At 44.5% G+C, this 12508-nt stretch overlaps 1 protein-coding gene across 1 annotated transcript in view; it reads right to left on the bottom strand.

The window, feature by feature from the left end:
- The window catches only part of NID2 (nidogen 2), a 56589-nt gene extending 45752 nt beyond the window's left edge, over nt 1–10837 (bottom strand). The window contains exons 1-2 of the mRNA XM_007435320.3: nt 10580–10837; nt 7487–7792 (exon numbers count right to left, since the gene is read on the bottom strand). Of these exons, the coding sequence (XP_007435382.2) occupies nt 7487–7792; nt 10580–10780 (507 nt within the window). The 5' untranslated portion in view covers nt 10781–10837. The remainder of the gene's footprint in view (nt 1–7486; nt 7793–10579) is intronic.
- Nucleotides 10838–12508: the final 1671 nt, after the last annotated feature.

Below are 12508 nucleotides of genomic sequence, written 5' to 3'. Positions count from 1 at the left end.
TTTCTGTCCTCCTGCTTTATCTTCCTGGCCTTTAGTAAACGTTTTTTTCCCCAGTTACAAGGGGAAAAATATTTTGCTCTATTTCATGATCACGCACTTGGGAACCAGAAGAGAGATTTGAATTTCAGGAAGAGCTTCCATCCAGGCCAAAAACAGAATTGAGAGCTACAAAGCTTGATAACCAAAAAAGGGAGAAGACTTGACTCAAGTTTGCAGCCCAAAAACCTCAACACAAATGCTCAGGTGGACATTGATTCTGTGACTAAATGAGGAGAGGTTAAATCTTAGGCTTTCCGTGGGCAAGCGTGGGCCTCACCACTGAGCCATGCCATTCCTTAATAAAGAAAGGCAAGAAATAAGAACAACAAAACAGGGCTATGGCCATATGAGGAGCATCATAAAGAACCACAGAACAGGTGAAATTTCTCAACACGTTGTGCCTGTTGACTGATAAATCTTATCTGAGCAGACATTCTCCATAGCCTTGAAGACCTTTATCCAATCGTATCTCATATATTACTGAATAACTGTGTAACTCCTGGCACCGACTGACAGCATGTCAAGTTGGTGAGGGATCTGGGTATCCCCTGGGAGTGCCGACCTTCTAACATCCCTGACACAACACAAGCAACAATCAGGCTGCATATAAAAATATACATCTGGAGACCTGGATGGCCCCCAAGAACACAGCAACTGGACATCCCTAATGAAATTAGGAAGCTTCTGGCCAAAGTCTTTTTTTTCCTTCTCAAAACATTGTTTTATAAGTGCTAAGTAAATAAATAAAACATAGTATCTCTTGACATATCCGGTGACTTGAATCCAAGCACTGAACATAGCCCAAATTAAGCCCTGGAAATCTAGCGTCATTTTTAGAAAAAAATTCTGTTCATGAAGGAGCTAAACTCCATAGCAACCTGTCATATAAATCATTTTTAGTATTTCAATGTCCATAACAACTATTTTTCTCATCCCCAAAATGGTCACAGTTCTAAGGCATAAAAATCTAAGTAACCAGAGAAAGGCATTTGATTCATCTAACCTCCAGTACAATATGCGAGGATTTTACCAAGCCCTGCCACCACTGATGATGATGATGATTAGAGACTGTCAGTACTGAAATTGAGATTACACTGGGAACTATTTGCTCTGTATCTCTAATTACAGGTTGAGTTTGCCCAATATTCAAGTTCAAAACCTTTGCATTCAAGGAAATCTTCCAATCCCTAGGTCAGTCTTCTCAACTGGATGCCTTCCAGATTTCTAGAACTATGGGAGTTGTTGTCCCAACAAATGGAAGGCACCAGGTTGGGGAAAGGTGACCCCAACTAATAAATTATAACCATTTCTTTGGAAATTACCAAGTGTGAGACCCACAAGACTCAAATTCACACTTTACAACACTGTTTGTGGCAGAACAGAATGCCTCTCTTATATATAGCTAAAAGGGTACCAGCAATTAGAAAGATTATTCCCATGTTATAGTTTAGAAATTGACTGCCATAATGGCACATGGATTCTTGAAGCATGTTCGTTTCACAAGAGGTGTTTAAAGCAGTTTCAGCATCCCAATGCCTGCCAGCTCAAACATTCCTCCAGATCACTGTTTTTCAAACTTGGCAACTTTAAGATGTGTAGACTTCAACTCCCAGAATTCCCCAGCCAGCATGCATTCTGGGAGTTGAAGTCCACATGTTCAATTCTGGGAGTTGGAATCCAGACATCTTAAAGTTGCTGAGTTTGAAAAACACTGCTCCAGATCTAATGGTTATGCCTCAACAACCTAAGAAGCTACCTTCCTAGGAACCTAGGAACCTCTCACTTGTCCAAGCCAGAGAAAGACAGAATACTGCCCCTTCCAGTTCCATGTACGAAAGCTGGCTGGCTGTTTGCTTCAGTACTAGCAGTGGAAATAATGCCAGAAACCTCTCAGAAAACACTTTAATGCCTGATGCATTTTCCTGGAGGCATGGCTGCCAAAGAAGATACATGCCTCCCTTATCATCTGCTGGGAGGAGAGAGGAGTGGAAGGAAGTGGGCAGAGATATTGAATACAGCTTTATATGTGCCACATGGCCTGGCCTATTCTGCACCCTCTCTTGCCACCTCAAATACAGCGTGCCCTCCTTAAGAGTTAAAGCAAAATTTAATCCTATCTCATCTCAGCCCCACCCCCAAGGCTGAGCTGGCTTTTGAGCACAGAACCAAGGCAAACCAAGCAAATCATCTGATACTTTTTATGGGCAGAAAACCATCTTGGGCCAGCTCCGCTTGGGGCAATCATTCCCATCATTCTAAGGAGAAGCCAAAACTATTTTCCATGGCACCTTGGAAAGATTGTCAGGCTCCCTAAAGTCTCCATCCCCCTTCATTCTTCCAGGAGGACAGGACTTTGATGCAACAAACCAAGCAATTGCCTGCTCTGACAGATGGTGGCCCTTAAACTGTTAGGTAAAAGTCACCCACAGTGCAGCTCTTGGCACGTACACAACCACTGAGTGTTGGCTTCTCTTGAAAAAGCATTTGGCTAGAGCTCTTTTAATGCTATTTTTTTCCTAACAGGAACAGGATATTGTAAAGCAATGGAAAGATGTTTGTGGGCTTCAGCCATTTGCTCTCAGCAGTAAGCAGAGATGAGGGAGGGGCTCTCATTTCACAGCTTCTGAGCATTTTCAGATGGCAAGCCCTCGTCATTCCTGCCAGAGTTATAAAAGAGAGATTGTTGTCAAACGACACATAGGCAGACCTACAGAACTGCTGAGCTATGTAAACAAAGCTAATTTGGACAAGTTTGGGGAGGGATGGATCTGGGAAGGAAAAACGCAGGGGAGTTAAAAACCTGGGCAAACAAGGTATAGAGGAAGAGGGAGAGAATTTGGCATGAAGGCACTAAAACCAAGCAGGACACGGTTTGGAACCTGATCTACTGGAGAAATTCTCTTGCAGAAATCTTTTTGTCAAGAATGAAAAGCACGTAGGAATCCTGCCCCAAGCCACTCCTCTGTAGCTCTGATGTACAGTACTGCAGAGGAGAACTTCCCTGGTGGATCTTCCCCAGTGGATCGTGCCCCCAGCAAACAAATGGAGGGTTAAAGAACAAACAAGGATCACAATGAAACCAGCAGCTTTAAAGGGGAAAATTGACAGATAAGAGGATCAAGGGACTTAAGGGTCAAAGGGCAACAGCAAAGGTCAGATTGATGCTGATTCCCAAAGCCACTCTCAGTGGACTTTTGAGAGTGGGACACTTGTCAAAGGGGCACATCCTACCACTCCTTCTGGAGGAACAACATTGTGGGGCTCAGAGAGGGGGGAAATGGTGACCAAAATTTACCACCATGCCCTGTTAGAAAAGATTATACCTCTGATTAACGATTCCTCTCCTGCACCTTCTGTTGCAAATGTGTCCCCTGATAGTTCCTCACCTTCTTTCAACATACAAAGGCCCTTGCATTGGTCAGACCAAAGGATTACTTGTCTCTTATTGCATTCCTACTAATACCAACCAGATGCCAAAGGAAGCCCACCGATAAGACCTTAACTCTGAAGTTAAAATATAACCACCATAATCAGTAACCAGTGATAAGCTCCAGGAATGTGTCTAACCCCCTTTTAAAACAATACATGTTGGAAAGTTTCACTGATACGCAGCAAAATGTCTTCTTTAACAAGAGAGTGTAAGAAGAAGTCTCTCTTTTCTTGTCCATCTTCCACCATTCAGCTCCACTGGATGATCTGAGACTGGAGTAAAAATAAGCATCTCCTTATTCATTTTCTCCTAACATGCATACATTTAGAGGCTTATCGTGCATCATCCTTATTCTCCTTCTTCCAAACCAGAGGGACAGGCTGCAGTACCAGGATCACATGCAACCTTAAACCCCTTCCCCATTGCGCTGCTAAATTTCACCTTCCTGCCAATTTGAGATAGGAAACCCAAAAAACATTAGCGCAAGTCTAAAATAGGCTCGACATAATGTTGAGGACAAACTTTTCTGTATATCTCACCTCATTTCAAAGAACCCTAAAAGAAAAGCCAGTTCCACCCACAGCCATAATGCAATCCACAGGATCATCTATCTGCCTTTGCTCCTCCAAGATCCACTCAGCGCAACCCCAGCTATGAACTGTTTTCCCTCCATTGTTTTTAAAACTCATTTGTAGCCCTTCCTCATGGATTGGCATTCATTCCCTGGATCATTTTTGTCCTCTGTTACAGCTTTTCTGTTTGGACCTGCAATGGTCAGAACTGGGCACTTTATGCCAGGTATGATTGCACCACAGACTGATATAAAGGCATTATGATAAGAGCAGTTTTATTTTCAGCCCCCTTTTAAAGACCTCCAATGGGGAGATTGTGCTTTACATGGCAGCTGCATCCTGGCCTAACATTTTTATTTACCCCCTCAGCCCTCTTTTCTCTACGTGCTATACTGGCTGAAGTCCACAGCTCTTTTTCTGCTAGTGGTGGAGAAGCAATGACTACAAAGCCACAGAAAGGAACAGGCAGAAGAAACTGAAGTCACCTAACACCAGTTTCACCAGAGTTTGAAGATACACCTCTAAATCTAACGAGATGGCCCCGATTGTAGGAAGAAGTAGGTTCAGGAAGATGTGAGCAAGCAAAGCTGCTTGTCAGAGGTTGTTCCCTCCTCCTATATATTCATGATTTGTCTCAGAGCCACTTTGGACACTCCCTGACAATGTGAACTTGCTGCCGCTTGGAGCTTCTACAGCAACAACGTAAGCGTCTGAACGGGATCTGTGCTTCTGGAGCCTGATGCTCTACCAGGGCATCTCTTTTCAACACCAAATCTAAAACTGGAATAGATGAAGGAAAAATAAAAATGAAGAGGTTCCTAAGCAGATGTGGAGTTCATTTTTCTGGCCAGTGGGTCACTAGAGAATCCTATACACAGAGATCCAATGGGTGGGCTTCTGAATCAGAAAATGTCTTTTGCAAAGAGGCTACAGCCTCACCATCACCTTTTTCTCAAGCCATGAAACCTTATGCCCATTTCCAGGCATTTCAGAACATCTGTGCACAACACCCAACATCAATTGTGCTTCCTTGGCATGCCTCCACTGAGTTTTTTGGAGACACACATTCTCCCCTTTTCACCTTTTGTGCAACTGCTGTAACAGACCTTAGCCAAACAGTTTTGGGCCTCTAAATAAAGTGTGAAGCAGCTCACAGGGTGATTAATTCAAAATCCCCTTCCAGGACAGTCAGTTCTTTGGCAACTAGAGTGGGGGCACAGAATGTCCTGATTTCAGGTTCAAAATCTAGAAAGGCATAAAGCTCAGGGCTTGATCAGAGGAAGTCCACAGCAATAGGGGAGACCAAAGACTATGGATTTGAATGCAGAAGTCTAAGGTTCAATCCTAGCCATCTCAAGTTAGGTCAGGAATGGAGAGTCTAATCCTGACTGCAAAATCACTCATCCAGTCTTCTTCCGAAACCACTCTGGGCCTCACAGCATTGCACATTTCCCACTGCACGACCTGTCCATTTCCATGCAAGAGAAGACAGCAAGCCATTATTCCCTAATTTCTCTTGCAGATATGATGAACCTGATCGCACAACTTACAGCCTCATAAATGTTGCTGAACCACAACACTCAACATCCCCAGCCACAATGGCTAATGCTAGTAGCTATACTTCAGCAACATCTGGAAGGGCACAGGTGTGTTCACAAGTAAGGGATGGGGCTTTTGCAAAGAAGGGAGAACTTTACATCTAAATCCCCACCCCTGAACATTCTCACGTTTCCCAGGAAGATGGTGACCTAAATGTAGGCTCTGAACCAGATTCAGTTCATCATCTACAAGACTTACTGTCTTTTTATTTTCTCTCTTTGGACAGGTTCTTTTCCCAATTGTGGACCAAGTTCAGTACAGATTTTTTTTTTAAGACCTTTTCAGACAGCAAGTTGCTATGTTTCTCCACATTTTAAAAGCAAAGCCAGCTTTCCATCGACAGGAATGGCTTGGTCTTATTTCCTCTCTTTTTTTAATACGGGTGAGTCCATTTTGAAAACAAAATACAACAAAACGCATACCCGCCCCATTATAGGAATTTTATTAGTGTTTCCATGTGTTATGGAAAATATGAAATGGGCGATTCCCTGCTGACATACAATTGAACTGTTTGGGGAAATCCACCCACCATCCCCAACTAAAAACACTTAAGGGAGCAGTCAAGAGTTTTCAAAAATAGGAAATTATCTTCACTTCCTCCAGCGAAGGGCCATCTCTGCTGGCTCCAGAACGTGAGAACACTCCTATTCTTTTTCAGACAAGCATGCGTGCCCCAAGGCCATAAGCCAAAAAAACCTGCCACACAGAAGAGCCACCTTTAAATGTGAGAGAATATTTCTACATACATGGGAGGGTTGATACTTACCATAATTTAATTTTAATGAATTTATATTTAATCATAATTCATTTTATCCTGGGCCCTCCTCCTTTTGGGAGGCATCACTGGCGCGCTACACAAAGCCTAGTGGTCTAAAACCAGAACCTCTTATTTTGAGAATTCCATAAATGCAAAATTTTCCTGCATAAGAACTTCTTCCAATGCTACATGGAAAAATCTGAAAACCTGTTTTTTGTGCAAAGATATACTAGACTAGGCCCTTCAGCATCTACACTTCTCAGCCTTAACCTCAGAAATGTACTGAGGTCACGTTATTTGTCCAGCCAGCTCAGTGCTGTCTGATTACAGCACTTCTCCAGGATTTTCTTTCCTACAATCTTCTATTGACTTGTTTTTACCCGGAAATGTCTGAGATTAAATCTGAGATCTTCTGCATAGATCATACGTGCTCTTGATGATCCCTTATGAACCAACTCCAGCTTAAAAAGTGGCATCTCTTTACCCCGGTGGGTTCACAAGTTTAGAAGTCCCGTTCAAGGCATTCCTCCCTGCTTCTGAGATTTCATCTGGAATTTCAGTATTGTCTTTGCAACCTTAAAAGGACTATAAACTTTTTTTCTTTTTTGAAGAAAAAAAATGATTCTCAGCTGTTTTCTGGGCCCAGCATATAATCCCATACTTGTATAGCCTACTAACATAATACATACAATGTCCTTATCTCATTCCAAGCAAAATTCAAGAGTCCTGTTGACAAGACAAAGACATCTATTGACATCAGATTTCTCACTCGATTTCTATCTCAGCCTTTCAAATTGAGGGGGGGGGGGTCACAAGTCTTGTTCTCTCAGTCCCCTGTCCTTTTGCCACCCTCTATTTTATGAGGACACAGGCACTCTTGTTCAAGTGTCCCATATGACATCAACATTTTACCTCCTTCCAAATAACAATCTGAGCAGTCAAATGTCCATGTCTGACACTTCCCCTCATTTTTTAAATGGCTCATAACAACCTAGCAACCTGGTCCAATGGCTATAGCATTATCTGCTCAGCATGCTACAGACCGAAATCACAGGAAATACAGATAGATGTCACAAAGCATCACCTTACCTGCTTGGAGGGCGCAGAGCTGCGGGTAACCTCTTCATAGGCTCCTACATCCTTCCAGGTAACAATGAAGGTGTGGTGTGGGGCAAAGTTGGTGGCTGTGGGAAATCCAGCTTGGATAAGCTGAGCAGCTTGTTCCAGGACTTCTCTGGAATCATCCAGACGGTAATAGATTTTACCTCGTCCATGGCTGGTGTCAATGTCTGATAGAAATGGAGCAATGGTGGGGAAATCTGTAGGGAAATCATCATCCACATACTGGGTCTCTCTGGGGAAGTCCTGAGTTGAAATGATCCCATTGGTCCCAACCTGTCAGAGCAGCCAATAAAAGGATAATGAGATCCCCCTTTGAATGAGAAATTAATGATTTGCTGAATCCATTAAAGAAAGTTATCACATGTTAAAAACTCTTCCATAAAATACTGCAGAAAGTTTTTCACTCAAGGAGTTTCAAATATAACTATGAACAGTGTGAGAATGAATATTCTGAATCCTCTCAGTTCTTCAATCAAGACCAATGGTGTTCAGACTGGGGTTTCTCTGAAGTCTCTATTAGGAGAACATCCCTGGAAAGATAACTAATTACGGCCAAACATCATGGTTTGTCTATGCTACCAGTGTGGCCACAAGGGAGCATGAGGTTTGTTCCATGATACTCTTTCACTTCACATATGAAGGCTATTCTCAGATACTTTGGATGACAACCTCCATTACTGTACTCCCAACCTGCCCTGAACTAAGATCAAGAGTGAGATTCAATGAACCACTGACTCACTCCAGAAGAAGTTTCAAAATTTCTCACAAGGCCCAGAAGTCATCTGCAACATATGTTGCTCCTATCCCAGACAGCCTTAACAGCAAAGGAGAAGCCTTCCATTTGCGTTCTAGCTAATACAACAATTAACTCATTACAACTAAACATAACTATTGGTGAAATGACTTCCATGCAGTACCATGTGAGACAAGGAGGTTGTGCTGACAAGTCATTGTCCCACACGGCATTACCTGGAAGTCACCTTACTAATAAACAGCAGGCATGAAAACCTGTCCTTTGTGAATATAAAAAAATAATTAAGGTGACCACTGAATCTTAGGTTGGGTTCCCCCAACATACTAGATTAAACTAACATGGGTATGGGTAATCTATGATGCAGTGTGGTATAGGAACTCAGCAATAGTCTTGGTATATTGTGTGAACAGGACCATTATTCAAGGCATACTACATTTTCTTTATGTATTTGTTTGCTAGATAAATAATCCAACTTTTGTCAGGAACTCAAGGCAGTGTATGTAGCATTCCTTCCTCTCAATTTTCCCACCTCCCTGTGAGGGAGGTTAGGCTGAGAGAGGGTGACTGGCCCAGTCACGCATTAGCCTCTGTGGCTGATAGTGGATTTGAACCTGGATCTCCCTGATGACAGTCCAATGCCTTAATGAGTTCATCATTCTGCTCTTCAGGTATAGTATGTTTTGTGAACGCAGCAACTGAATTTTGCTAACTGGAGTTCAGCATGTTGTATGAACAAAGCCATAGAATTGGACAATGCCTTGGAGATCATCTAGTCCAGTGTTTCTCAACCTTGGGAATTTTAAGATGTGTGGACTTCAACTCCCAGAATTCCCCAGCCAGCATGCTAGCTGGGGAATTCTGGGAGTTGAAGTCTACACATCTTAAAGTTGCCAAGGTTGAGAAACACTGCTCTTGTCTAACCCTCTGCTCAACATGGAATCCACAATAGCAGAAGCAGTGCTTAAACACCACCAGAGAAACGCTTCAGAAAAGCCAGCTCTTCTCCATTGTTATAATAGAACCTCTATCTTCAGATGCAGTCTATCACTACATAATAGGTGTGGGGAAGATAACACAATGGGACCATTCCCTTCATTGCCCTGTTTATGAGTTTCCCAGAGGCAACCAGCTTGCCACAATTGAAAAGCAAAATGCTTGACCTGTTGGACATATTTGTGATCTAGGATAGCTCTCTTTATAGACGTAAGGACTTCTCTGGAGAAATTAGTGTGAAAATCACTCACTTAAGGCAGAAAATATGAGATGTTCTCTTCAGGAATAAGCAAAGGCCAAAGGCACAATACTTCCCACCTAACATGAAAGTTGAAGCAATGAGAGATGATGTATAACATAGCTCAAGGTTGGAGAGGCTGTACAAAGTGTTGTAGGAAAAGGGAAAAAAAGACAGATCCTGTTAAAAAAGGTTGCAACAGACTTCAGGAACACAGGTGGACACTGGCTGGGACTTTAGCAAGGGGGTGCTTTGGGGCAGTCCACAACACCTCCTTGGACTTCTTGACTCAATTCTTCACTAATCTAGTCTGTAGTTCCCCCCCCCCTTTCAATCCCCATTCTTGGAGCTTTTTGCCATCAAAATCTTGACAATACCATCTCTGACTTTAAGTCTGAAGCACAACTGCATGACTAGATGATCCCTTCTCAGTATCCCACATAAGGAAAGCTTGAGCACTTCAGAAATATATTCAGCCCACGAGGAAAACTGGTTTTGAATGCCTCGGACAGAGCTGCATTCCTCGCCTGGGGTTTTTCGATTTACCGAGCAAGAACTGTACATACTAATCCATGGCACTGGTTGCGCTAGAAAGCCGTTTTAAGGCTTTAGCAAATATTGCCAGCCCTCAGGCATCTGCCATCATGTGGCAATGTGCGCCAAAGTTCAACGCCAGGGAGCACTGGAAGGGATGGCCCAGTGGCCAGGCTGCTAACTTTGGGAAGCTCAAACTGGACACACCACAGCGGGCCTCGTGGACAGAACTTGGCGAGCGCAAAGAAGGGCCATTGATGTCAGTTGCCTGAGCATCAGACTGGAAAGAAATGTTCGAGGGACACAGAGCCCTATTAAGTGCCCAGGAATTTCTTGGTCAGATTGCTCAGGCTGAGCGGAGAAGTCTGCCTTCTGACTCCCTGCGCAGTCTTGCCCGGGCTGCCCTCTCTCACATACTCCTTCCCGGATCGCCCATTTGCTGAGGGAGGGGGGCTGATTTGTCTCCCTCCCAGCCCCATTCCTCGGATCCCTCCAGGGCAGACGGGAGGGGGCCAAAGGCTGACCATGCCTGCGCACTTACGTAGAGCTGACTGAAGTGGGTCTCGTAGAAGAGCAGCGGGCTGGGCAAGGGCACGGGCACGGAGGTCTCGTCGTCTCCTTCGGGCAGCTCCTGGTCCCCCCGGGCCCCCCCAAAGAGGAAGAGCTGCGATCGGGGCAGGGCAGCCCCCCAGCCCAGCAGCCGCAGCAAGAGCAGAGAGAGGAGCGGCGCTCTCCCGAGCATGCTTGTGCTTGGCCCTCGCGATGGACTTGCTCCTCCCGGGCTGGCGCGGAGTGGGAACCACAAGTCCCTGCCCCGCGAGCCGCCTCCGCATCCCACCCCTGAGTTCCCAGGGCTGGCCCTGGGCGGGGCCGGAGGCGCCTACCGCGCCTCGCCATTGGCTGCCCGCCGCCCGGCCGATGACCAGTCCCGCCCGGCGAGCAGCGCCCCGCGAACATCTGGATCTCGTTAACCGCTCCTCCTGCACAGCTGCGCCCTAGCCGGGCCCTCTGGAGCCTTGGGAGTTCGGAGTTGGGCAACTACGTAAAGGGTTCCCGTTCCCTGGGAGTGTCTGGATTCCACCTCTCTTGATGCGGCTGCGCCGCGCCCGCGTGCCAAAGTGCCTAACCCTAACCAGACCTGGGCTGCAAACATCCGTAAGGCGACTGACTAGATGGCAGGAAGCGTTTTCTGCACCCCCTTCGCTACCGTCTAATGATCGGCCGGATTTTGCAGCCCGATATGGTGACCTAAGCAAAAGGTGACATTCACATTTCTGGAATAGTTGGAGGTTTGTTTGGTTTCTTCCCCATTTCGTGCCAGCCTTCCCCGACTGGGTACATTTCAAGTTGTTGAGAATGCAACAAGTAGAATACCCAGCCACAGGGGGAGAATACTGGGAGTGGGAGTTGCAACACATCTGGAGACACCAGACTGGAAAAAAATGTACACAGCGAGAGAAAGATTGGTTTCACACATACTTTTGTTATAATCATAGTTTATTTTTAAAAATGCAAGGGCTGAGTTTACACACCACATTGCATGAAAACCAAACCAACAGTATTATGGCATAACACAGTACATGAATTCAGCCACACATCCACTACTGGAAATAACATCTGGAGTGGATGCCCGTAATTTTTCCCAACCTTGGGTTGTCCACGTGCAATGGTTAGAACTCCCACAGTCTCCAACCAGCATGGCTGACACATCCAGACGATATAATATTTGGCAAAATCCTGCATGGTGCTAAATATCCCTCCTCTCTCCAAGACAAGGTTCCTTCCCCTTCTACAATTTTTGATGTGCAAAGAATTTCTGCATTTCTTCACAGCTAGAAATGCTCTTGTTTTTATTTGCGCTTAAATGAATTCACCAGGAACAAATCTATTAATAGCCTTCAAAGTTTCTCCAGCTTTAGGCCAGTGGCAGAGGAACAGACAATGTAGTCAAACCTATTTGGAGATGCCAGGCTGGGGAAGTTGGAGCTAACTCCACTCCATGTCAGAATATGGATTAAGCAATGGTTGCTAACACCTCATTTAAGTTTCAACCCATCTCACAATGCTGGTGAAGTTCCCAGTTCCTTATTTGTCCAAACTGTCCAAACAGAAATGCAGTAAACTAACATCTTAAATTGATTAATGAACTAATTTTCTGAGTTTGTACAATATGTTGAACTGAAAAGTAACTAATCAGGTTGGGTTTGCATCACACAGAAAAATTAAGCATGGTTAACATTCATCAAGCTGAGCATGTTATATAAATGGATTTGCTGGATGCATTAAATGGTTAGGTGTGTTGTGGAAAACCAGCCATTGAGTTGGAATCCAATTCCTTGCTCAGCTGAGGATCTGCAGTGTAGGAAGCTGCTGTAGTATCTCCATGGTACAGTTGCTCTGTGTCTGTTCAAATAAATCCACTGAGGATTGACCACATCTCCTGAGACAATTCTTCTCCAGTGCTGATCAC

The sequence above is a fragment of the Python bivittatus genome, unplaced genomic scaffold (assembly GCF_059951505.1).
Source record: "Python bivittatus isolate LINGU-HERP-01145 unplaced genomic scaffold, Pbiv_v1 ctg000580_np1212, whole genome shotgun sequence".
NCBI lineage: Eukaryota > Metazoa > Chordata > Lepidosauria > Squamata > Pythonidae > Python > Python bivittatus.
Note: the sequence above shows the minus strand (reverse complement) of the source record. Positions and strands in the feature narration are given on the sequence as shown.